Raw genomic sequence first — 25919 nt, 5'->3', positions numbered from 1 at the left:
GACTGAGTTAGAAGTCTGGAGGATTCTTTCAGGCAGCAAAAACGTGCCGTACTAGTTTATTCTCTTTCCAAATAGGGGTTTAAAATTTATGTCCAACAGGATCTGTCATTTTTCATACTCACATGGTGCCTGGTCTCCCGAGTGCCTCGGGTGCTACCAGAGTACAGGTCACTTACCTGAATGGTGTTTCATTCTGACACCGATTGAAATGGGGACCGGCTTAAATAAGACTGTTATGTGAGTAAGGGCTTTGAATAACTTCCATGCCTCAGTCTACTTCTTCTGAATTTCTATTATGTTTTAATATGTACCAGCTAATGTAAAGCTTTAGCGCTACAGAACATTAAGTGAGTTTGGATTATATTGTGAAGGATATAGGTTAATTTTGGAAAGAAAGGCTAATTGGGTAAGATAGCCTGCTCCCATAGGTTTATACTTTAAGAAAGATTTCTGCGGATGAATATTTAAATACATCACAATTTTAAAGTTGCCTCAAGGAGGAATTAATTCATGTATATTTTAAAATAATTTGGTATTATTTGGCTGCTATTCTTCAGAGCTGGAATGGCAATATTTTTCAACATTGGGGAGATAATACTGTTTGGTCTTTATACACAGCTTATCTTCCTACCTGAGAGCTCATGTTGTGGATAACTGAGGGAATTGCCTGTGCACGATTCATTTTTTCACTGTTTCCTCCGGTACCGCAGCCACACAGTATTCACTCTGAAATGCAATATTCAAGGGACTCTTCTGCTCCTTTGTGGGTAGGGCGCGTTTTCCCTTCAGTTCCCATGACCCCCACTGACCCAAGGCCAAGCTCAAGGAGCTGAGCCTGAACCTGGGATTCCTGAGAGCCGGACGCTTGCGTGGTGACCGAGGTCATTCACAAGCACTGCATACCAGCAGATACTTTGGGAGTCAACATTGCCTTTCAATAAATGGATTAAAAGCTCTTGGAGTTCTCCATCTCAAAAGAATCCTTGGATATAAATATATTAAATATCGTGCCAAAAGTAGTGTATTCCTAATCCCCAAGTGGCAGCTTTACAGGCCCTTGTAAGCATAGTGGACAAATACTGTGCTCATGTATCTTTCCCAACTTCGCTGCTCATTTGCTTCTTCCTTTTATTTAAGGTTTTTCCCCTCTTTCTTCCATGGACATAGTTAAGGATTAATTTCTCTAATGGCTAAGCATCCAAATGCTGATTAATTTTTATGAGTAATCTAGAGAGGAGAAGAATAGGTCATAAAGCTAAATCTATAAAACTGGGAGAAATTACAAACTCGCTTCTGCTTGATAGAAAGCTGTAGTAGTAAAAGAGGTTCTTTAAAATGTAAATGTGTATTTTGCAAAGTATACTTGTACTTCAGCAAAGTGTTCGACAAAAGTGAAGCAGGCACCCTGAAAAAAACCTCTGTCTTTAGAAGAAGTGATGTGGAAGAACATGTAGGAAATGAAACAACTTTGGAAGATGAATACTCTTTTTAAACAGATACATGAAGATTTCCTCTCAGAATAGGGGGATGTTACAGCTTCTTTCAGGGCGGCTCTGGTGACTGATTTGGGGGGGAACTTCCTTTCTGGACGCTTTATTACTAGGTACTTATGGAGGAAAGAGGAGTTCTGGACAAAATCACAGATAAGAAAAGTTTACATGAAAAAAGAAAAGAAAAAGATGGGTTTAGCATTAATGAATATATAGAGTTGAGCAACAAGCCAAGTAGGAAAATGTAACAGTGTACGACTTCAAGAATGGAGTAATTACTAAGGGGAGAAACAAAATGAGTGCAATAAAATGGGATATAACTCAGAGTAATGGGATGAAATAGAGAAAGGGCATATTTGGTCTAAATGACAGGAAAGACTTCTTCGCCACGAGAGCTAATAGGTTGTGGCATAATCTCCCATGAGAAATAGGGAAAGTGAGAAGAGGGAAGTGCTTGGCACATTTAAAACTGGAGTAGCACTAACAAATACGCTGTAGCAAATAAATCAGCAGCATCACATAAATGTCTGTCTCATTTGTGTGCCGCGATGCCGGCACGCCAGTCGTACGCAGAGATCCTCCTGCACGTTTGCCTGCACTGGCTACGTGTGTATGTTGATTACCAAGGAAAACGCACGCTTGAAATAACAAAATATCTCTTTACACTTGCGAAGTTTGAAGCTGGAGCGAAAGCTGATCTCTCAGAAAGGCCCCAGGCTTTGTCTGGGGGGTGCCGAAGTGCTCTGCCGCGCTGGTGGAGCAGGAGGGGCAAGGAAGGGGAGAAGGTTTGAGAACTGTGGCCATAAGCCACGGTGCTCACATAACACTGTCTGCTTGTGGCAGGACTCTTTCCTTCCTCTTGGGCCGTCCTTTGCTGACGGCTCTGTCGGGAGGTTGGGGGACGGCGTCGCAGGGGAGGCAGAGCTGACGGCAGGTTTAGCCCAGCCACGCTGCAGGCTGGACGCGCGGTTGCTGTGTTGTGTTATATCAGAGGTGCCCAACCGAGGGTTGCTTTAAGGAGGCTTTTGTTGTTGTTGCTTGGAGTTTATCTGGGGAAAAAATTGGAAGGGAGGAATATAGGAGTGAAACTCCAAAGTAGCTCTTCAGTTAAGGCACGCTCTACCAGGCTAACTGGACTAAAATTGTTTGCTAGAAATTATATTTATCGGTTAGCCTGTAGGAAATCAGTGCTTGATTAACCTAACTGCTTGGTGAGTTGCCACACAGATTTCCATTTGTTTGAGAGTAGTTACTCCTTTGTAGGTAAACCTTTTGGCTGTCTAAAAAAAATCTACATGTAGTTCATATTAATTGTGGAAAATGGTTTATTTTTTAATACCTCACTTCCCTGTTTAAACGGTTTTTCTGGAGCTTGGCACAAGTCCTTTAAATAGAACACAGATGTTTGTTTGAAAGAAACATAATGGAGAGAAAGTTGCATGATTTAAAAAAAAAAGTGATACACGTACTTTTGTGTTTACATATTAAGATCTAATTCTCAGAGGGAAAAATGTTTCTCTTCTAAATCATATTATATCTTGCTCAGTTGTCTTTGTAATTGTTAAAAGAAATATTTTATTGCCAGAGTCACTAGGAGTTTTTTCTGTTATATGGTATATATATTTTTTTTCCTGTTATTGTGTAATACATTCTTGACGGACTCACAGTGATTATAGAGCACTTGCCGTTAGCTTGCGGCACTGGAAAAAAAAAATTGTTATTAACAAGAATTGATGAAATTAAGATGAGTAAATACAAACAGCCAATAAAGCTACACAAAATTAGCAACTTAAAAGTAGAGAAGAAAAAGATCTTACATGCTTTATTTTAAACAGTAGAAGATGAAAGCAGTTTTGTATGAAAGGAAAAGGGCATGAGTAAGTTGTAAAATCCTGGACCTGCTCCTGTAAAAACTCAGTCATTTGCGAACTGTAGGAATAATGGTAGGATGGAATTCAAGTGTAAAATTCTGCTAAGTGGAAGTTCAAAGGGAACACCTGGAATAACGAAAAGCTAATCTAGAAAGCTGGGAACACATACAAAACTAGTTTAAATCGAATCTTTCCATTGATAACCAGCAACATAGTGTAACATAACGTAGCAAAACAAGCTGGATGTGAATGTCATACCTCAAAGCTAAAAACATTCATTCATTCTGCTGCATTTTGAATAAGCTGCAAGCAGTGGATTAGACAAAGGACCTGGGGGGGGCTAATAAGTTGGAGTTGCCAAATTCATAAACTACACCAATCATCTAGGTGACATTTTCAAACTTTATAGTTTCCCATTACTGAAGCACTACCAAAAATCGCCTCCAGATTTTTAACCTGACTCTTAAACTCCAGGCAATTAGTTTGAGAAGACACAACAACTAGCCGCCTTGTATCCTCAACAGCATCTGTCAGGCAACACTTCTGTCTTCCTAAGATTAAGGATAAAATAAAGCTGACCGGTGATGCTGTCAGGCTTTCTTCCAGATCAGCAACTTAACCTACGGGGTCCACATTCTGTGAAATACGTAACCAGGTATCATCAATGTAGTGATGGTACTCATGTTTTAACGTGATCTGCCTAAGCTATTTCATGCATACAATGACCAAATCGAGGAACAAGCCTGGGGGTTGTCTCCTTTTGGGGAATTTTGTAAGAAAGAGGAAATTACTCATCTAGAGATTTGTCTGTGTTCTTTAAATCATATACAGAGCAATAAAGAACAGCTAGAAAGGTAACAGCAACAGGTAAACTTTATTAAAATCTCCAGAACAATATGTCATTACAGAAAATATGTTATTCAACTGTATTACCTATATAGTATTTGATATGTATATACGATCTTTGAAAAAAATAGCACCTGAGAATTTCAGCTCCTGCTCTAAAGAATACCCTTCCCTCTGCACTGGCAGTAAAATGCGCTTTTTCAGAGGCGTGATAAATACGTGTACTAAGGACTTTCTAAATTGACAAAACTCAGGACAATTGTCGAGCATATCTTTTATGTAGCAATTTCTTTAATTTCTGTTGGTTCTCTTCTGTGTTTGTGTTTATCTAGAACACGGCAGATCAAATAGCATTCCGGGCTGCAGGAGGACTGACTGCCCTTGAAAATGTTCTTCAAGCTGTGACTTCTCCCACCAATCTGAATGCGGTTTCACGGCTTCCTTTTAAGTAAGTAGGGTCGCTCCCTCATTTGCTGCTTAAAATCACTAGAATATTTATTTCACATCTGCTGCCTCGCTGCTGCTTCTTCTCATAGTCCAGTGTCAAACGTCGAAGAAAAAATCTCACTCTACTCTACGCTGCCATGCAAGGTGAAAGACGTTTCCTCTCAACCTCCAGTTTTGTAGCTTGGTGACTTTATTTCTAGCTATGATATATTTGAGTGGTGGCATCCCTAATTGTACAAAATGAGAAAAGAGAAAACTGTGTTAAACAGAAGAGGAGGTACATATCTTTTGAAGTTAGTCTGTGAACATCTTTAGTGGGAAGTGGTGCAGTTTTTTAAAAGGTTGTAATTCACTGGAGTCTGACTGCTTTTAAAGTGAAACAGTTGTAAGTTACTGCTAGCTGAAAGGGCTTCTACAAACAGGTAAATAAAAATTCTTGTTGATTAGAGGAATTCGTCTTTATAGCACATAAGAATAGAGGGGTTTAAATGTCTAATCCCTAAAAAAAGGTGGTGACTAAACAGAATGCCTGCAAACACCGGCAACTCAAAAGCATGCTTTTGAGCATCTAACTCAATCTGATCTCTAACTGTAATTTTTATCTATTCAGAGGCACATAATGTCGTCCCAGAGCAGGGCTAGGCATGATTTTAGTACAAGAGGAACCAAGCCCAGGCTATTCTGTTGTGTACCATTGTCATCATTTTTTTGTAGATATATTTTAATATTGCAATAATTGGAATTTAAGCACTACTTTGTGAGGGTTTGTATCAAAACTGCCCATTAATATGTTATAGGACAGGTGCAAAGTGCTAGGAAAGAACACCAAGAAAGAAACGTGCTTTTAATATCTTAACTTTGCTCTTCAAAGACCTTAAAATTCCTACCTTCCCGCTAAGTCATGCAGAACGCACTTGCGGCAGGTCCAGCCAACTCCGCTGATGAGCAATCCGGACTTGGTCCTGTGGTGAGCAGCTCAGCAGCAGCCTTTGGACTTGTGAGTTTGCAGAAGCTCTAATTTTGAGTTATGCTCATCAATGAGGGATCAACTTTGCAAGGGAAAGGGCTGCACTGTGTGGCCACATAAAGCTTAGCTTAAATTTAGCTTTAAATTCATAGAATGTGCATCTTCTAGACATCTTTGATTTTTGTTCTTTCATTTTAGGAGTAGTTTCTTTTTGGCAATCTTTGCTGAGAAGGTTTGAGAATATTGTGTTTACGTTACTGAAAACATTTTGTTTAAAGTTTGTTAGACAGTATGAGGATGTAGTAGTTCTCAAAGGAACTTGTGTGCTGGTAAATAAAGCCCCATGTCAGCTACATTTGTGTAACAGAAAAAACATCCAAGGAGATTTATCAAAGGTTTTTCTCTCTGTGACAGTTACTGTCTCTCTCATACCTATTTCAGGCCAGTATAACTGGTTTCTCAGATTCCTAAGCCTATTCATGACTGAATTATAAAAAGAATTTTTAAACCTCTCAAAAATTCTTTAAACGTTGTTTCATTAACACAAGTTTTCTAATATCTGTATTTTCAAAAGAAATCTCAAGGCAGAAAAGAGATTAATATAAACTATTCTGACAGCTTTGTGTGTTAAAATCTACTGAAGAGCTTAGCTCCACTGCTGAAATACAACATTTCATTCAACTTCACAGCAAATTGCAGTCTCCAAAGTATTGTAGTTTGGAAGTGATACATCAGGTTGCACATAATTTAACACAGGATCTTGCTTTCTAAAGTTAACTGCTCTTGCATTTTTTTTCTGCAAAAGTCTAGCTGCTTGAGTCTAACTTGCGGAGTCTGGAGTCTGATACAAGTGTCACCGTGAACTTGATGTTGCTGCGTGTGATGCAGAGCATCCTCTATTGCTATTTCTGTGGTCGTCTTTCTGATTGAGCAGAACATACTTTGTGCAGAAGCTGCAACTTGACTGTCGAGAGCAAGCAACGGTCGTGGAGGGTGGGACTTTCAGTGAACAGTTTGGAGCAGGCACGAACGTGGCTGGTTTAGAGAAACCGTGTTAATGCGTGTTAGTATGAAAGTATTTCAAGAAATTCTTCAGATGTGTTGCTTTAAATACCGAATGTTTGAGAGAGTTTCAGAAACAAATTATAATTATAGAATTCATTTAGTTCTTTCCATGAAGAAAATGTGTATCGCATTTCTGCTCATTTAATTTTTGAAAGGAGTTTAAAATTCTTTTTCCTCCTTCTGTGCAAATACAATTTACGTCCTGACTTCTAAATTTTGAACCTAGTGAAGCAACACTTTTCTCTACTTAAAGACAAAGCAAAGCCCTGTGGAAAGATGTTGAATTAAGACCTTTAATTGCCCTCCAGTCTTCCCCTGGCCAAATATGCTTTGCTAAAGGACGCTACTATACTTGAGATTGTTTGTGTGCTCTTGCAACGTTTAACCACTTGTACTCATCTTAAACTGGGCATTTGTCTGTTGTTTTGTGATGAGGATAAGCTATTTACAAGTAGGTGAGGAGATTACATGGGCTATTATCTACATCTCTCTTTCTCCAAAATCCTGGCAGTATGGTGCAGCTCAGAACTTTAATCCCATGTCTACAAGATAAAGCTTTATTATCAAAAGATTTAACAATATGCCTGTTGTTTTGTGCTACTGTCCAGATTGGTAGTTAGACCAGCAGGACAGCAAATGTTGTGAAAAAGATGTGACATTTATGAGACAGATGATGCATTTGGTGTTGGGGCAATTTTTCTGCCGTTCAAATAAATCACTGAAAAAGGAAAAGTAGTAGGTTTTATTATTGGTGTTAACATACAAATTAGTGTCCAGCTGCGTTATTTCTTAAAGTAGCATTTTGTAATTTTCCTGAATTTGTTCAGTTCTCCACAAAACAAGACATATTCAGCAGAATTTCAAGAGGTTTCAGAGCCTTACGGTATTTTTCTTGCCTTTCTACCGAAAAGCAAATTGGACCTGCACAGCAGAACAATTTAATGATTAAGATCAAGACGAGACGATGAGTCTCGTCCCCTGTGTTGCTTTGCATATCTGCTATGGGCAACTCGTTCAGCCCCTTTGGGCCATGACATGTTACTGGCCTTGCAAATTGTAAGAAATTGTAAGGGTTTGTTTAATTAAAATTTGCAAAATCGTTGAGTTCCTTAGGTGACCAGCATTTTTAAATAGAAATTAGCAGTAGTTGTATAAGGAACAAAGGTGGACTTTTGTTACAAGTTAAGACATGATTAAAGTCAGTTTTATTATAATGAGTCTAGTCATAGAATTTCTTGCATCATTCATTTAAAGCAAATATTGTCAGGGTAAAAAGCTCAAACCATAATTACATAGGTAAAAAGCAGAAAATAGTGCCCACATAATAGTATGGATGGCATTGATACAAATTACTTTTTTCAGTAAGAATTATTTTGAGCTGAGAACTGGTTTTATAGCTTGTTCTCGGTAATTTTTGTGCGGTTTTTATAAGCATACATTTCTTAACCTGCACTGTTACTGTTCATGCAGTTCTATAGGATTGTTCACAGTTTTTTTCAACATGAAGAGCGAAACAAGCTTTCGTGATTTCTTTTAAGGTTATTCCCTCTAGAGAAACGTTCATTGCAAACTAGCTAGTTGGTACAAGGACATAAAGATACGCTGAAGAGAATGACCTCTTTTGCAAGTTCAACATCTGAAACCTGCAGCATCTGTCTCCTTCCAGGACGTGTTCTTGCTGTTTGTCTCAGAGCTGGACTTCAAGCTCTCAGAGCTGAAGAATAAAGCAATGTTGCCCTCCTGTGCAATACAGGAGCAAGTTTTATTGTTGAAAGTTGCTCTGTGAACCGTTACGAAACTTTTTGATTGAGAGCCAGATCTCGCAAGGAAATGATCGATAAGCCAGGGACTGGAGAGTTTCCGTAGAAGACTTTCAGATTCCATCACACCTGTAAAAGTTGGGGTGAAATAATTGTTTGGTTGTCACTTTTCATGTAATAGTTCGGTCATTGCAGAATCAAACTCCAATCTGTTTGTGGAAGTATCTTGAAGGAGAACTGGTGCTGAATTTGGTCTTCTCTCTATTAGTTGTGACTAGACTTCAGCTGGAGCTCTTTTTTTTTTTTTTTTTTTTTTAAATCAGACATCCGTAAAGTAATGTGAAATACAGGCAAAATAGTAGTTGATTATGAATCTTTGAGGGTTCCTGATGGTGTAATAGGCTCCATGAGTGAATTATAAGGGCCTCTGTAGTCTTCAAGACTTAAAATTGGTATATTTATCTGAAAAACAATTTGTTGTTGTTGTTTTAATCCGTGTTCTTACCTTGGTGGTTTTTTAACCATTCCACTATACAGCCATTCTGTGCACTGTTTTTTCAGTAAAAGCTCACCTCCTTTTAAATACTTTTAAATGCCAATACTGATCGCTTTCTTCCTCCGTCAGAGTACTGCATAATATCCAAACTGTTAAAAATGAACAGTTCACTACTGAATTAACTCATCCTAAATGTAATAATATTTAGTTGTGTATTATTTCACTGTAAAATTAGCTTTTTGGGTTATTTTCTTAATTGATAATCAAAGTACGTTCGTGTATAATGTTTAGAAGTTGAAAGTAATGTGAAAAAGCTTTACACTTGAAACGGGTTAATTATAGCTGTTGATGATGCCCTTATTTTAGAAAGCAAAAGTTGTGAGTTCTCACCTAGATATGCTGGTGCAGTATGGTGGATTAGTTTTGCGTGGTTGGATACCGTTTCTGCCCCAGTATTTTGGATAAAAGTTACAGTTTGTCAGCTTGTTTGTATCAGGCGAATTGAGAAAAGTGAAGATGTGCTAGCATAAAAGAAAAACATGTACGTACATATAAACTGTTGGGATCTAGCTTGAAGATGTTGATTAAAATGAATCCTCTTCCTATTTCTTTGTACTCGTGTAAAATAAATACTACATACAGATGCATATTTTTGTCTAGTTTAAAAACAGATTTATTTTTTGGATCAAAGTTTGTGTACCGTAATGAGTGTTTTTATAATTGGATTTACTCTAGAGGAAAGCCTTACATCCGCGGGCAGACTTATTCTGTGGTTTGAGTATACATGCTGTCTAACATAGCCTTAAAGCTGATTTGCGGGTGTGATACAAAGGTTAGAGCAACATCAGTAATCGATAAACAGCTGCTTCACGGGAGGCTCATACTTTACTATTTCAATGGATTTCTTGAGATGAAAGCTTTGGAATTAAGAGCAGTTAGAACTTCCAACAGGAAGGGGGGGAAAAAAAAAAAAGAAAAAGAAATGTATTAAGTTTTTCATCCCAGAGAGTTTAATTGGTGGTTAAATAAAGTTCTGGCTTGACGTTCGCGGCACTGCGCTTGTCTCGGAGGCCTTGTGCAGAAATGGTGACAGTTGACAGCTGTTGTTCCCTTAATAAGATTAAAGTAAAGAAATTAGTTGTGCTGTCTTTAATCTGCCATTTAACACTGAACCACCTGGGGACGGCTTCTGTGCTGATACTTCCAATTTTGAATTAAAAAAAAAAAAAGTGGAACTGAATCACAGTTCAGAGCGTGCCGTGATTAGAATGTATTTGGACGAACCGTCGTTAGCAAGCTTATGTCATCAATTAAAAGAACTCTCTTTATTGTTGTGAAAAATTAATTTGACATCCATTTGCTCACACCACCTTTTCAAATGCATTATTTGAGTCTCTGAAAATGCAGCTGCTTTTTCTGACGTGAGATTTTCAGTTGGGAAATACAAAAGCATGATTCATTATTACAGTGGAATTTGTTCCATATATGAAGTGGGAAGTTTTTGTGTTTTCAAATGTTAAAATAAATGATCCTTTTAGGAATTAGGAATCCTATATATCCAAAAACATTATTGCAGTGAATTAACTAAATCACCTCATCAACTCCGAAACGCTGTCAAAATTGTAAGTTAACCTACCACGTCCATATTTGACACTTTGGGTAAATTGTAATGTTTATATTTAAACAGAATTAATCTTTATTTTAGGATAGCTGATGAAATGACAGATGCTGATTTAAAACGTTTTCTTCTCAACTGAAAATAGAAACTACCAATATAGTTTCATATCTCTCCCTCCCTGTAAACACACCTACACAGAGGAATAATCTTCTGTGAAAAGTAAAATTAGGTGCCTAATGAGCATTTTCTTCAGTATTCCTGAGGAAAGTGAAATAAATACCTTTATATATAGCCAGGATAGGAAAAGAGAATCCTGTTGCAAGGCAGGTTTTAAAGAATGCACATGAAGCATGCTCCTTCGAGTTTGTATAGGTGTTACCCTTGTGGGGTAAAAGTCAGGTGAAATAGGTGAAAATGAACCTGCCCTTGATCAGTAAGTAAGGACTTAATATTGTTTTCATATCATGTGAACTGCAGTCTGAAACTCATTTAATTAGGCAGTAGTACAGTAAAACTAATACAACTGATTAGTTATATTAGTTAATATAACTAACTAACAAAGGAAAAGTATAAATGTTCTTTATGTTTTTACAGATCAAACCAAGCAAGGTAACGCTGCTTCTTTAACTTCAGTATTGTCTCTCAAGCTGAAGAAAAGACAATCTAGAAATAGGAATGAAAAAAATTTTACTCTAAATTTTCTGCCCTCTGAGCATTTCCAGCTTTTCCTGGCTTGAGAAATACTCTGTATATATATAAGATGCTTCCATTTCAACTCTGGGGAGCCATGCTAAGTAGTCAGATGCCACCGCAATGAACACAGCGATCAGTAAAGCAGCTTTCCTTAATATTTAAATAACTGTTGTTTCAAAAATTAATTTGGGAGAAAAACAAAGTGTAAAACTCAACTCTCTCCTTCTAAGTATGTTGAGTTAGTCTGCAGCTTGCTATGTTAAATGCCACCTTTGATGATTTCTCTGTGATAACTTGGTGTTTGTTGCAGTCCCACTTTTGTATGACCTTTTGACAGTGCTCACAATTTATTTGCTTTTATGGAGCTTATTTGAACTTAGTCACATTTTTTCAGACGGTAAAAACACCCGACAAATAAAAGTTCTTTTCTTTTTGGTTTACTTTAGGCAAACAATTTGAATTTCTAGCCATCTGTATTTATTATTGTATATATTTACGATGCATTTATGTTCTGTGTCTGTGTGCGTATTTGTTTAGTAACAGTGATAGCTTTTGTAGTAAGCAAAGTTCAAGAAATGAATTTTGTGTTTATACTGAAATAATATTATCCGGGTCAGATTTATCTTCGCTGCGAGTATATTCTATAGGACTGGTTCCAGCTTCCCTGCAAATCCTGTTTTGAGAAGAACACTTTAATTGGAGCAGATGGAAATTACACACGATGCAAAGAATAATTGGGCATGTTTTGTACATCGGGAGTTTTCTGTGACTCATTGTGCTTATGATTTTCTGTTCTTCCTATTGCAAACCTCTTACCCCTTCCCACCAGCCGTAGGTGTAGGTCAGTTGATGCTATCGCCGTTACACGCCGACACGTAAAGGCTCTGTACGGTAGTGGTTCACAACGTGGCAGCAGAAGTTTTCGGACAGGAGTTTCACCTGCTCGGTTTTGCTTGCTGCGTGCAAACTGCTCGATCCTCTCCATTCCTTGCTCTCATTAGCTCACGGGCGCTACGCAACAGCCTCGCTCTGGAGCTGGTCCCGGTATCCTGTGAATTACTTGATGCGGGTTTTTTGCTAGAAGGTTGTGCTAGGAAAGGGACCTTTATACCCATATTACTGGTGTGATATAAGCCACAAGAAAAGAATATTATGTATCCGAATTATAAAATTAGCTGATACTCTCTGAAAGTTGTGTTACGAGTTACGAATACAGAAGAGTCCGGTAGCCATACATTGCGTGCCTTCTGATAAGTACAGCTTTACTGCTCGGAAGTTACTAATTATTTAGTTGATTACATGCTCATTTTTAGTCCTGTTTGGAATCCCAAGTTTAAGAAAAGGAGTGTGAATTGCTGAAAGGCTGTTTTGTGATGGGCTTCCATTTAGTTGCTCTTAGTTTACTGAAGACAAAAGTAACATCCTTCTTATTCTTTTTCTTTCCTTCTGATTTTTTTAGGTCGCTGTGCAGCGCAGTAAATGCTTACAGCCTCACCTGCAGTAACTGCGCAGAAAACTGCACCTACGTTCTTTTCAGTAATAAGATCACTTTTCTAATGGACCTGTTGATACACCAGTTTACGGTACGTAAAATACCCATTTTAATTTAGAAATTTTTGAATGCTTCCCTGCCTTATTAGAGTATTTAGAGTATAAGAACACCAGGAGGTACATGAGAAAGAATCTTTGAATTTTTTGAAATTTTGAATCTTATTCAAAAGAATAAGATTTTTTTTTTGTTGTATGTATTTGGTAACTGTTTATTTATTTATTAATTTACTATACTTCTATGAAGGCAGATATACTTGCTTCTGCTGATAAATTCTGCAAAAGCATCTGTACCAGGAACTCTAGCGAGCGGACAGTGTTCTATCTTTAATGTTTTCTGAGGTTTTCTTCTTTAATTCGCCCTGTAATAATATTTATAGTATAGAATATTACGCGTTATCCTTGTGCGTTTGGTTCACGTGTGTTTCAGTATCGCGAGTATAAGTCAGGTCAGTACGTCGCTGTAGTTAGATTTGCCAAAGTGCTTAAATAGCAGGACTCGTTAACTGTGAAAGTTTTCATTTTCCAATGTTTCATTTAATTCGAAATGTCATTAAATATTTTATTTGAAAACTCATTTTTAATTCATCGTGACGTGCTCATCATAAGATATTTAGTCTTGGTTTTCTACTTATAAATCGTGTGTATGTATTTTCATGAGCCAAGCAGTTTGTTAATTGAAAAGTTATGTACATACTTTGAATAATTTAAATGGCGCTGCTAGAATCAACAAGCCATAGGACTGTTGACGAACACTTTAAAAAGATAGTCCAAAGGTCCTTGACACAAAGAAAACCGGAATGCAACCTGTGCATTCTCCTCTAAGTAGCTGCCAGCTCATTGTTCTTCACCAAATCTTTCCAAGAGGATTCCAGGTATTAGATTTCAAATATACTTAGTGAAAGGTGCGTGCATTGTGCTGGGCCAGTCACAACACTGCTGGCGCTCTGCAGAGCGAGCCGGAGCGCAGGCTCTGGGGGTAATTACACAAGAGATGAAATCCTTCAGCACTTTACGAGTGACAAGATTCATTCTGCTGCCAAACACCTTCCCTTTCCTCAGTGTAGCACTATGCAAACGACCTGCAGTTTTCCCAAAGAAATACAGAGGGTATTTCTTGGGAAATGTTGGCCACCGAGAGATCAGAGATACTGCCTAAGAAAAATGTACTATGCTTGGAGCTGTTTTCAGTCTGTTGCCAAATACTACCCTTGAATTGCAGCAAAACTGTAATTAAAGCTTAACGTTTCCCATGATCCACAGTGGACTTTTCTTTCCAGTGCATAAAGTCTCTTGTGTTCTCTTCAGGCAAAATTGGCCCTTAAACCAGGGTATCTTCGTAGTTCCATGAAATACATATTTAAGTACAAAAAAAAAAATACAGTGCTGCTTTTCTAACCCTGATATTTCACTCCTGAAAATATTATAAATCAGCTCAAGTTTGAATTTTTCTTTTTTACAAAAAAGAAATGGACAAATGGAGAGCACTTTTTGAATTCGATTAAGCTCTGAATACCAAAATATTAAGACACGCCTCCAAAGAATTAGCTCCCTGCAGCATTCCTAGTTTGGGGAGCTGTATGATGCTGCCCTTGCCTGTGTCATGCATATTCCCACTTACTGTTGGAAAATAAACCCCAAGTAATACCAGAAGTAATAAATGAGAACGTATATTTGCAAGGCTGTAAAAAATTGTTAAACAAGGATGCCAATTTTTGCTGAATACAGAAATGGAAAGAATCCAGGTTTAAGAAATCTTTAAATGTATTTTATTATTTTATTATTGAATGCAATGTCGGCTTCACTTTAGCTAAAACTCAGAGCTATATGTTTTAAAGATAAAATGTAAAACAATCCCTTCTCATAGGTGACAAAACATTCGTTTTTCTTTTAAGCAGATGTAACATTTTTCTCCTCGAAATATTACTTGAAGAATTATTTAAAAAAAACAAAAATATTTTTTCTCCAGTTAAAGCTTGGGTACCAATGGGAAATGGTAGAATAACAGATGGAGTGTGTTTCTTTCTTTTTTTTTGGTGACATCCAGCCTACCCAAGTTAATTATTAGAAGTGTCCTGTTTAGACCTTCCTTTATCTCACAGCTAAACAGACTGGTAGGAAACCTTCTGTAGGCTACTTACCATTTTACCTTTCTTAGCCTCCTTAGCTCAGGTAATGCCTAAGTCAGGGTCTCTTGAGGTCAGTAGCAGCCCCTCTCCCAATTTCAGTGGTTAATGGATCAAACCTTCCTGCCTACCTTCATTGAAGTCTTGTGCTCGGGTGGTAACTTCATTCATCTACAGACTGCTATCTCTGCTTTTCTTTCTCTCCTGTACCTAGAAGGCAGTTGCAAAATAATGAGAACTTTTCTAATTATTTATTTTGGTAGGTTTCACACTGAGAGAAACAAATAATTACGTAAGCATGTGAAGATAAGGGGTTTTGGGTTTTGGTTTTTTTTTTTCCTGGTCAAGTGACAGCTGTCATGTGCTTTTCCATGAAGATAGCCGAAAAAGCCATATGTATAAACTGTACATTTCTGTGCCTGCATTTGTAAATAATTTTATCTCTTTAGCAAACAGATTGGGTTTTTTTGTTTTTGTTTGTTTTTTTTTTCCCCAATATCTGTCCTTTTATGATTTCACAATAAGAAAGGTGTGGCAGTTTATTTTCCAACTGCATGTTCTCAGATGGATTAGAGGGAAATTTCCAAAAGCTTTTGAGAATAACAAGATGGACAAGACCACCTTGTCCAGTAAAAATCCTTAAATTTTGTTCATTCATTCATTCACTTTTCCTATCACAGCATACCTGCTGTTACCAATTAAAGCATAATGCAAATCAGTACTCATTAAGAATCAGAAAATGAGACATTCTTGTTGTTATATTTATTCATTCTTATTCAGTCATATTCTTGTTGTTATATTTATTCATTCAGATAAATATGCAAAATTACATGGGCTCTTTCTTGCTTCCTTCTTGAATTGCATACGACATAGAATTGCAGATGATTAGCTCGAGATAGTCGCTGCTGTGCCCTTCACTTATTCTTGTGCGTTGTCGCTAATATCCTGCACATGCAATGAAATTTTTAGACTGTTTTTCTTTCTATTTAAGATTAATTGCTAAAGGCTAGAATCAGATTTTTCTTTCAGGAAGTAGCGGATTCTGTGGAAGCATGCAACATGTAAGCTCGATTTCAGAATCGAAAAGCAAAAAAAAAAAAAAAAAAAAAAAAAAGGTTGCCAGTCTCTCTCCAGCAGTGTGACTTTCCAGAGTCGGTTGCCAGTTATAGCTCTGGTTGGAATTTTGAAAATTTCAAATTGGATCGTTGTATGAGGATTTTTTTTAAGACAATCTTCAATTGCATAATATCTGAAAATTCTAACTAAAACATCAGTAGTGAACATTAAAAACGTGTGAAATGAACTGTGCAATGTAAGTAGAGATGAAACAAATGTAGAGATCAGAAGTGAGCTGCTTGTTACTTTTTTTTTTTCCCAAAATACAATGCTTAGATCTGGATTCTGTTGTAGGCAAATGACCTATAAACTTCTACGTACAAAGTACAATCGCTTTGCTTGGGTATAAGTTAATCTGACTGTCTAGTTACTGAAGTCATTTTTCTCCACCGTCTCTTCACTGGAATGTGCTGCCATTTAGTTGGGGTGCTTTAAAATGACAGTGGACGTCCTGTCGCAGTTGCTAGTTCCGAAGTCATTTGTGGTCAGGTTTTTAATCTCCTGTGCTGCACCAAGTGAGGCAGCTTCGTGTTTGTTTGCGCCGATTATGACAAGAATTGTAAAATCAAAGGCACGTACGTGCTTCTCAGCTATTCTAGTTCATTTTGGAATTACATTCTGTCTCCATAGTGTTCAGCTGTTGTGGCACTGACAGTACTCCTGTAGTCCCTAATAAGGGGAGCGTGTGGGCAGTTTCTGCCTTCCAGGTCACTAAGAGATCTAAAAACCCTCCCTCTGCTTTCGAATCTAGTTGGAGACCTGAGGACCAGCATCTAGAATTATCAAGGCTGGCAAAAAAGTACCTCGGTTAGATGTCAGCTCTGTGGTCTGGGCCGTTCCTAATGCAGTTCAGTCAGTGTTGGCAATGTCAAAAAGCGTAAAAACTTCATGTCTTTTTCTTTCTGTTTTAATAATGTAACTTTTAAATGACCAAAACCGTAATATTTTGTTGATTAGCCGCAGTAGGAAGCCAGTGTGTTAATCCTGTAGTAAATTTTGAAAATAGTGCTGGGGTGGGAGAAATAATGACATATTAAAGTATTGAGGGGTAGGGAATCTAAAAGTGGAACCTTCATCTGCACCATCGTAAGCCCATAGACTTCCTGGGCCATTTCCGTTTCTTCACTAGTCAGTACATAGAAAGTCTGACATCCCATGGCTATTCTTTTGAAAATACACATTTTCTGGAGTGTTTTTGAGGCAAGCCCAATAACTTTACACTTTACTATTTAAAATCCTTCACGTCTCTGAAGGATTATGCTTTTAACAAAACAAATAAAACCATAAATGAGTTTTCAGTGACAGAGCTCTACGTTGTTAACTGGAAACTGTTTGTTGGGGGGTTTTGTTTGCTTTTTTTGCTAGCACAGGAAAAAAATGGTGCTCTCGATACGCAGAGGTACTTCAGGCAACATGAGTCAGAATGGAGTAACATTTTCAGCTACATTAAATGTGTGCCTAAGTGCTTTGCTGGATTGGGGCCATATTGTTCAGCATCTTGCAGGCTTCAGTCCTAGATGCTGGGCAGAGCCGAGAGCTTATGGCAGCTCTGCGCAGGCAGGGGAATCCCTACACGAGGGGAATTCTCTGCTGAATGGCTTAACAGTTGTACGGAGACTGTACCAGGGCTGGGAATCTGGTCATCGGAGCGTTCTGGTTCAGCGATTGATTTAAAGAAAGTAGGAGTCTTGATTAGGGCTGGCAAAGGGAGTCATCTAAAATAGCATCCGGATGTTGGCTGTGTCAATTAATTGAACAATAGTTACATTTTTTTCTTATTTTCCTTTGTGATTTAAAAATGTTTTATATCAATTACTTGACAAGTCAGTTTTAAGTATGTGATCGTACCTGTAGCTTTGTGTCAGTTAAACTGTTAAACCTCAGGAAAAAAAATGTTTAATGTTTTAACATTTACTCTTCCAAAGCCCATGTTGAACAAATGCAGTTTCTCTGAATAACATTAACTCTTTGTGTAATCAACGCAAAGACACCAGAGTTTGAAAGCTTTCATAATTACACTATTAAATCTTAAGATTTCCTACCCCCTTGCTTGATGTAATGATCAACAAGTGAAGTAATACATCACGTTTGCAAGCACCCCAATTAATTTTGAACATAAATTTCAACACATTTTCACACTAGCACATTAATTACTTCTTCAGTAAGAGAGCTGATCTTTTGTCACTCATTTGAGCTCATACAAACGGAAAATATTGAAGTAGCAATTAGGTTCAAATTTACCCATTTTCTGTAAAACAGTATTTCCTTCTATCACCTCTTAGACATACACTATAAAAGCACATTTGTACAGTCTTTTCCCAAAAATCAAATGTGAAAAATCAGCTCTGGAATAAATGATTGTATTAAGAGTGCCAGATCTATTTGTTTAACTAATTAGGTAGCACAGTTTTATATGAAAGCATGAACTTGTGTAGCTAAGGGCTGTATACTTAGAAAATACAGTTCTCATATGTACATTCAACTAGAAGGCAACAAGAGACATTATCTGTTTATAGGACTGTTCATTACAGCAAATGGAAGGCTCTACTGCAAAATATTATTAAATCTGTTAAGAAAGAAGTTATATATCGTTTTTTTATCTTTGGTGAAAAAGCAGTGAATAGCTTTTGTTAGCAATTTCTAAAACTTGGTGTTCCTAGTGCAAAGTCGCCACATTTAAATTGATTTATACAGTGCAAAGCTTAATCCATCTGTTTCAGTAAGCAATTAAAATCATTAGGCACGAATTATTTTAGTCAACAGAAGTTACTGGAGCAACGTAATACTATTTTTCCTATTGAACTTGAATAAGCAGCTAAAGACTTCTCACTTGCTCACTTGGCTCGTCACCAGAAACAGACTATTACAATGAGTTTTAAGTACCAACACAAGGCTCAGAGCTAATGAATAATAAAGAAATGCGCATGTTGTTCTTTGTCACCAAGTGTTACCAAATCCCTCCTGATACCTGCACAGGGAGGAACGATTTTCTGTGACCTCACTTGCATATACTAAGTGTAAATGATTTTAACCTGGAATGAAAATAAAAATTGCAGCCAATATTGATCACTAATTGCAGCGTTGACAGCCCCAGGCTGTCTCATAAATGTGCCTCCACGGAGCTCTGTTGGTACGTGGCGTGCCGCAGCGTTAAGCCCAGTGAACGGACCTGGGAGCCCGCGTCTCGATCGAAGCGTCTGTGCTGCCAATATTCCGCCTGTAAAACTGCCGGACTTCGCACGCTTTGCTCGCCGTTTGATCGTAACAGAGCAGAATTTCAGCTGGTTTAAATTATCTCGGACTGCAGAAATGAAAAAACTAAAATAAAAAAAAAAAATTACATTCTCCATGAGGATTTCTTTCCGGGTCTGTATCCTGCATATAGATTTGTCTCCAGGTTTGCGTGTTGTACATCTGAACTTCACTGCCTTTTTTAGGAGCGGGCTCTGGTTTAATGATCTGGAAAACTGGGATTCTGTTCCTCTGAGGTCTGTTCAGAGAGAACTGCATGGCGTGCTTCTGTCATGATTGACTGACGTCTGATGGACAAGTGCAGTGGTCATCAGGTGATATCCTATATCGAAATGTTCAGGCCTTATTCACAGGACGTGTTTTTCCTGCTGTCCTTAGCAGTTACAGTATGAAAGTATCCGTTAAAGTGCTCGGACGTGCTTCGTGCCCGGTTTGAGATTTGTGTGTGGAAAGCATTTCCCATCGCATCTTTCGGAACTATATTACTCATGTCATCCTTTATGACCAGTACGTCAGGCTGTGTCCTAGAATTGATGCAATTCTTTCTGTCTTCTCAGATAGTTCCTTAGGTTTTTTAGTTGTGGGGGGTTTTTTTTCCCCTGAGGATTCTTCTCATCAGATTTGGTCAGGATAGTTTTTTTTTTTTAATCTCCCTTCCTCCCTGGCAGAAATCTCTACTTCAACTACCTTTCATTTTTTAAGAAATCAGGACTCTCTTTGGTTTTGTAGACTTTGGAAGATGCAGCAGTTCTCTTTCTTTTTGAAAAAAGATGGATAAAGAGAAATGGGTATCAAAGAAAGATTTGGAGCCTTACCTTGAGCGTCGTCTTGCCTTTGAGGAGTCCTTAACTCTTTGAAATACTTCAGGTTGGCTTTAGTAGTAAACTGCTAGACTGAGAAGTTCTGACACTAGGAAAAGATCATTATCTCGCAGGCTTTTTCGGCTGTGATGGGGAACCACTGTAATTAATCTGTCTCAATTCAGTGAAGGTTGCCCTCTTTCCCTGGCTTAAAACAACTGTGTATAACCCTCTTTGTGTACCTTGGCAGGTAATGGAATTTGTTCTGAGTTCAGTTATGCAGAAGCTCAGCAGCACAAGTGAGTACCTCCTTGTAGGCTGGAAAAATTTTGTCTTCCCCAACGGCCTTTGCCGTTGTTACCAGATGCCACCTCCTGTGGCCTTCCTGTGGGTTGTCATACCTGCTGCTCAGGTACTTCAGTGTGCTGTTTCCTAAGGGCAAACTAGTACTGTTCAGATACAGTTTTTTTCGTAGTTTGAGTTTTATCACAATCAATTTCCCTTTTTTTTGGTAAAAATTTCTGTAATTTTTCTAATGTGAAAATTTTTGTTTGTTTGTTTTGCTATGAAGGAGAAATTCCATCAGGGGGTAGATCTCGTTGCAAAGATGATGCCAGCAAAGTGTATTGTCTTTTTCTGTGAAGAGCCACAGTTCTAACTGCTGTGTCACAAGAACTTTTTGCCTTTCAAAATACTCGCTTCTGTAGGGCTATGTGTTTAGGACTCAAACCATTGAGTAGCCTTCTGACGGTACATTGTGTTTTTCCAAAGTCAGGTAGGGGATTACCATACAACTGTAAATGCGATTCCTTCCACAGAAAATAGCTCTTTCCTCTGTATTACTGAACACTTTGTGTATCCTAGACATTTCATATGTCTTTGTGGTACCACAAGGTAGTAGTCAAAATGAACCATCTCGTAGTTTGTCCGTTTGCAGTCAAGTTTAAAAAATATTTTTTTTTCCTAGTGACTCCTCAGAAATCCTGTGTATGCATAAGAACAGCACAATCATACTAATGAAACACTCCACTGCTATAAGGATTCCTTCAGTTCTAATGCACTAAATGCTGTTTTGAATTGATTTATTCTGTTTCAGCTTGTATTATCTGCATAAGAGATATAGACCTTTCCTTGTGCCTGAAATGCTTTAACGCCCATCAGCACTGCTGGAATATGTTAGTTTATTATTACTTTTGGTGTACTCATATGCAACTTTCTAAGTGTTTCTCTACAAACTTTTATTATTTTTACTGAACTTTGGTTGTTTTTTTTTCTTTTTTTCTCTTTACTTAGGTTAGCGTTCCAGATGACCATAATGCTCCTTCAGGCAGAAGTGCAAATAAGCAGGTATTTGAAGGTTTAACAACAGGACTTCTGAGGATAACTGCTGTGATTTTCAGATGTCTAATCTCCAGCTTCCCAGATGGAAACAGCCACTCTACTGCACTGAAGATATTACAGGAAGTGAAAAGTAAATCCTCACAAGTGGAAGCTTTCAACAGCAGAGTCCAAGACCTGATCAGGTTAAAAAAGAAATAAAAAATTTCTGTAAACCTTCTTTACAACAGAGAAAGAAATTTGCAATGATATAACAAAGAGTTCAAACACTTTTTTTCTTAACTCAGTAAGAGTGGTTCGTGTGTGTAGTTAAGAAGACTATTGAAATGCTATATTCTCAAACAAAAATGTTCTTCAAAAAAGACACAGAAATGTTCTTCTGCAGACACAGAAATACAGAAAACCAAGAGTCATTTAATTTTGGACTTTCTGTTGGAGTCTCCTCCTAATTACCTAGGAGTCAGCTTCCATATTTTCATTGTTATCTCTCAATCCTCTGTGCCAACTGTGTCTGCCCGTTGCCTGCATGGTCCTGCATGTCATACATGCATTCATATAAGCTTGCCATAAAATACATACTTCCTTTTATGAAGATTACCCAGTAATGCCCGTAATCTAATACTAACTTTTATAATGTAGCTATATTTTAATAGCAATTTTCTTTTCTAAGTATATTTCTTGAGCAAAATTTCAAAGTAACTCAGTGAGTTGTAACAGTAGAGCGAAAGAGAATACGTTGGTTTGCTCATTTTTACTTGGAACGCTCTAATTCCTTGGTAAAAACACTCGAACTTGAACATATTAATGTGTATATATATGAAACGAATATATATCTAATATATATAACTAATATATATCCGACAATATATTAGACTTGCTGAAAGTGTGTAATTTCACTAGTAAATTATGTAAATAGTCATCAGTACACCTTCAGCCCTCTGAAGAAATGAAATTCTGATTATGTGCTGTTGAAAATGTGTCACGGTGAGCATCTTCGGACTTTGAAAACTCTGGTATGATGCTGATGGATACAAAAAAGACAGCTGGAGGAGGAAAGCAAAACAAATAGTTGTCATAGATACCAGTGACCTCTAAAACTTGATTGTTCTCATGTAACCTGCCTTCTCCTCAAACAGGTTTTGAAAGAGTGTGAAATTTCAGGATGTTTTATTCTCTCCATTTATGAATGGGAGGGTGGGAGGTCTGTGTATTGCTGTTTGTGCTGAACAGACACCTGACACCGACTGGGCCAAGCACAGGCATACCCTTAAGATAAGAAGATACATGAGAATCCAACTAGGTCCCTCACCTGAGGCACTTTAGGGGATCTGGTTATAAATGGAGAATGAAAGGCACGATGACAAGGTAATAGCGCAATTAGGAAAAAAAGAGAGAAGGCATTTTGAACGAGTCAAAAAGAGACAAATTATATTATTAATGAGAATCTTTCACCTCCAGGTCATTGTATCATATGTCCTTGTGGAGTTGATTAAATGAGAGTTTTAGGAGGATGGGGAAGAAAGAGGGAAGTTGAAATATTTTTTTTTTTTTTTAATTCGGGGCTACTAGACCTGATGCATAAACAACAATTATCTACACGCTACCTGGGTGTCAAAAGGGTAGCCAGGATGTTGGAACTATGCTACCATAGGTAAAAAGACTCGGAGACGGAGGCAGTAGGTTAGGGGGCTTTGACATTCCGCTTGCCGGTATGCTCAGTTCTTCAAGGAAGGGAGTGCTTCATGAGCCTCTCATTGTCTCTGGAAGCCATTAAAGAGCAGTCCCAGTAGACTGAAAACTCTCATCCCTTTCTTCTCTGCCAAAAGAGCAGCTGCTTTGTGTCCAGGGGTGGCTGAAATGGAAGAGGGATAATGAACATGTTTTGCAGGTGTCGGTCAGACTGTAAAGATGTTCCTAGGCAAAAGGGAAGAGAATATTGATGAGAATGGTGTGCCTTTTTCTGAGGAATCACCTATCGGTATTAGCTGTATTTTATTTAGCTCCTCTTCTCGCCTCCTATTTCACAGAGAGGTTTCTAGCACTCAGCGTTTCTCTGTGACTGTGATGTGTCTAACATCCAGCTCTGTTCCTGGAATCCTGCTAGTACGGGAGAGCTTGCTTACCACCTGTGTGATCAGGTGGATTGCTTAGATCAAAATCTGCAAGAAACCGAATGCTGGTAACCTTTCATGTTGCTAAATAGAACAGACAAACTTACCTGAGCAACGAATGTGTAATTAATAACCTTTGTGAATCTTTAAGTATTTTTAACTGCTGTACTTCAGCAGCTTTAAAAATATTTCATACTGCAGTTAGACTTCAGTGTATTTTTATTCTTAATTACTTTCATTGCTTCCAAAACCTTTGTGTCAGCAGGGTAAACTTTGGCAGAAGGTCTAGCTGCTAGCCCTGAAGAGAGATGAGTCTTTGAGCAACACCACTGTCTGAAAAGTGGAGAGGTTTTTTTCCCTAGTCTTAAAAGTCCCTGGTTTTTCAAAATCAGACTGCAAGATTTGTAAGGGAATGGTTATTTTTAATAAATACTTGTACAGCTCCTGGAAGAAGCGTCATCTAATCAGTATTATTTATTTACTAGAATCATAATTATTTAATAATGTTCCATACTTTGTCAAGTCAGGGTGGTCTTGATGTTCTGGAACCATATAGCCGATGGTGTTCCCATCTCAAGGAGCCTACGCTCAAAGAGACAACCTCTAACAAGAGGACTTGACAAGCAAGTAGACAGAACAGCTCGTAGGATGGAGTAATATTAATAAACAGGCTGGTTTAGTACAGACTACCAGGGTGAAAAGAGTGAATCAGTTGATGGTGTCTGAAAGCAATTGGTTCCCCATGTCTAAGTCAGGTGGAGGCACAGGATATAACAGCAGTTCTTCCGATTTTGACAAGAAGTTTCTCCCACTTGATAAGAGTGGAGGAAAGTACAAAGAAAATTAGAGGGTACACAGAAGGAGGTGATTGCAGTGGGATATTTGTCTCCACAAAGGAAGTTGATGTCACGTAAGTCAGCAGAATGAACAGTTGAGACGGAGTAAAGTCTGAGAAGCTGAATGCTTGTGGTAGAAAAAGGAAAGTACGTGAAGTTAGGCGGTATCAGCAAAGCGACATGGGGAAAAAAATAATCTGCGTGCACAGTTTAAGTGGAGTTGATAATGATCAAAGTATGAGAGAACCTGCTGTGGAGAGAGACATCTTGGTATAGGGACAAACAGCAAATTTTTTGGACTAGTTTTCCAAGCTGTTAGAGTTTCAAAGAAGAAACTTCAGCAGTAGTGATATGATGATCAGAAATGATGATCTGATCTATTCTGATAATAAAAAGAGGAGGAGGAGTTTTCAGTAAAAAAAAAAAAGTCACTAGCATTGTTTTCTCTGCATCGAGTTTTGGCTGAGCTCCTGAGGAGCCTTCCTGATCGTGATACTGATGGTAGAGGGTTGTTACCTGCATGTCCTATTAGTCTCTTAACTGTTGCATATATTTTAAAGGGGAAAAAAACCCAAAACAACAACTGGGCAGTAGTTGTTATGATATATGTATTGCAATAAAACATTATCTGGGTAGCATCATTGTCTTCTTGAATTAGTGTGTTCTACTAAGTTTATCTCTTCATGCTAAAAAGAAACTGTGCTGTGGCAGAGCTATCAAGATTATTATAAATCATTTAACTATGGCAAAATTCCATTGTCCTTCTAGCAGTATGATTAAAATAAACATTTACACTCATCTTTCTTGCACAGTATAATACAAATTATCCTACAACAGGCAGGTCTCTTAACAAAAACTACTGATAGTTACAGAGAGCCAGATCTGAAGTTACTGCAATTTGAATTGTTTTATTGACCCCTTTCAGAAAAAGTATTTAAAAAAATCACAACCTGCATTTTGTATGGTTTGATAGTAGAGAAGCAGAAATTACCAAAACTGGCATGGGACTATTTTTTTAATACAGTTTTTCCTCTGTTTCTAGTTACGTGGTGAACATAGGATTGATAGACAAGCTGTGTTGCTGTTTCCTCTCCATTCAAGGCCCTGTTGATGAGAATCCCAAAATAGCAACTTTTCTCCAAAATGCCACAGCAGTGTTGCATGGAATATGTCAGTTATGTTTTGCTGTCAATGGAAGGTAGGTGCACTTAGTCTGTCATCCCTACATACGTTCATCAGGCAGCAGCCGTTGTAGCTGTGCCAACACCGCGTCCATGGAAGCAAGCATTCTGACAAGGCTGGTAAACAGAACTGTTCTTAGTCACGCAGTGATAACCAGTAAAGAAACAGCGCAGGAAATTCACTCCGCTCACCCTTTCACCGTTGAACTATAATTAGTTACCTGCACTTGAGTCTTGATTCTTGTAAGTCATTTATCAGAATTGCAAATTTTATCTCCTTTGCTCATCATTACAGAGAGGGTTTTATCACTGCTAATTCTAAGTGCCCAGTCCTAAGGACTTCAAAAGGTATTTTATT

The 25919-nt window shown here is 37.9% G+C and overlaps 1 protein-coding gene across 2 annotated transcripts in view; it reads left to right on the top strand.

Moving 5' to 3' along the window:
- The window catches only part of SCAPER (S-phase cyclin A associated protein in the ER), a 132160-nt gene that overhangs the window by 71727 nt on the left and 34514 nt on the right, over window positions 1-25919 (top strand). For both annotated transcript variants that reach the window (XM_082005350.1, XM_082005351.1), the window contains exons 19-22: window positions 4540-4655; window positions 12713-12836; window positions 21389-21618; window positions 25423-25578. In XM_082005350.1, the coding sequence (XP_081861476.1) occupies window positions 4540-4655; window positions 12713-12836; window positions 21389-21618; window positions 25423-25578 (626 nt within the window). The remainder of the gene's footprint in view (window positions 1-4539; window positions 4656-12712; window positions 12837-21388; window positions 21619-25422; window positions 25579-25919) is intronic.

The sequence above is a fragment of the Phaethon aethereus genome (genome assembly GCF_964289735.1).
Source record: "Phaethon aethereus genome assembly, chromosome: 12".
Taxonomy (NCBI): Eukaryota; Metazoa; Chordata; class Aves; order Phaethontiformes; family Phaethontidae; genus Phaethon; species Phaethon aethereus.
This window is presented reverse-complemented; position numbering and strand designations above follow the sequence as displayed.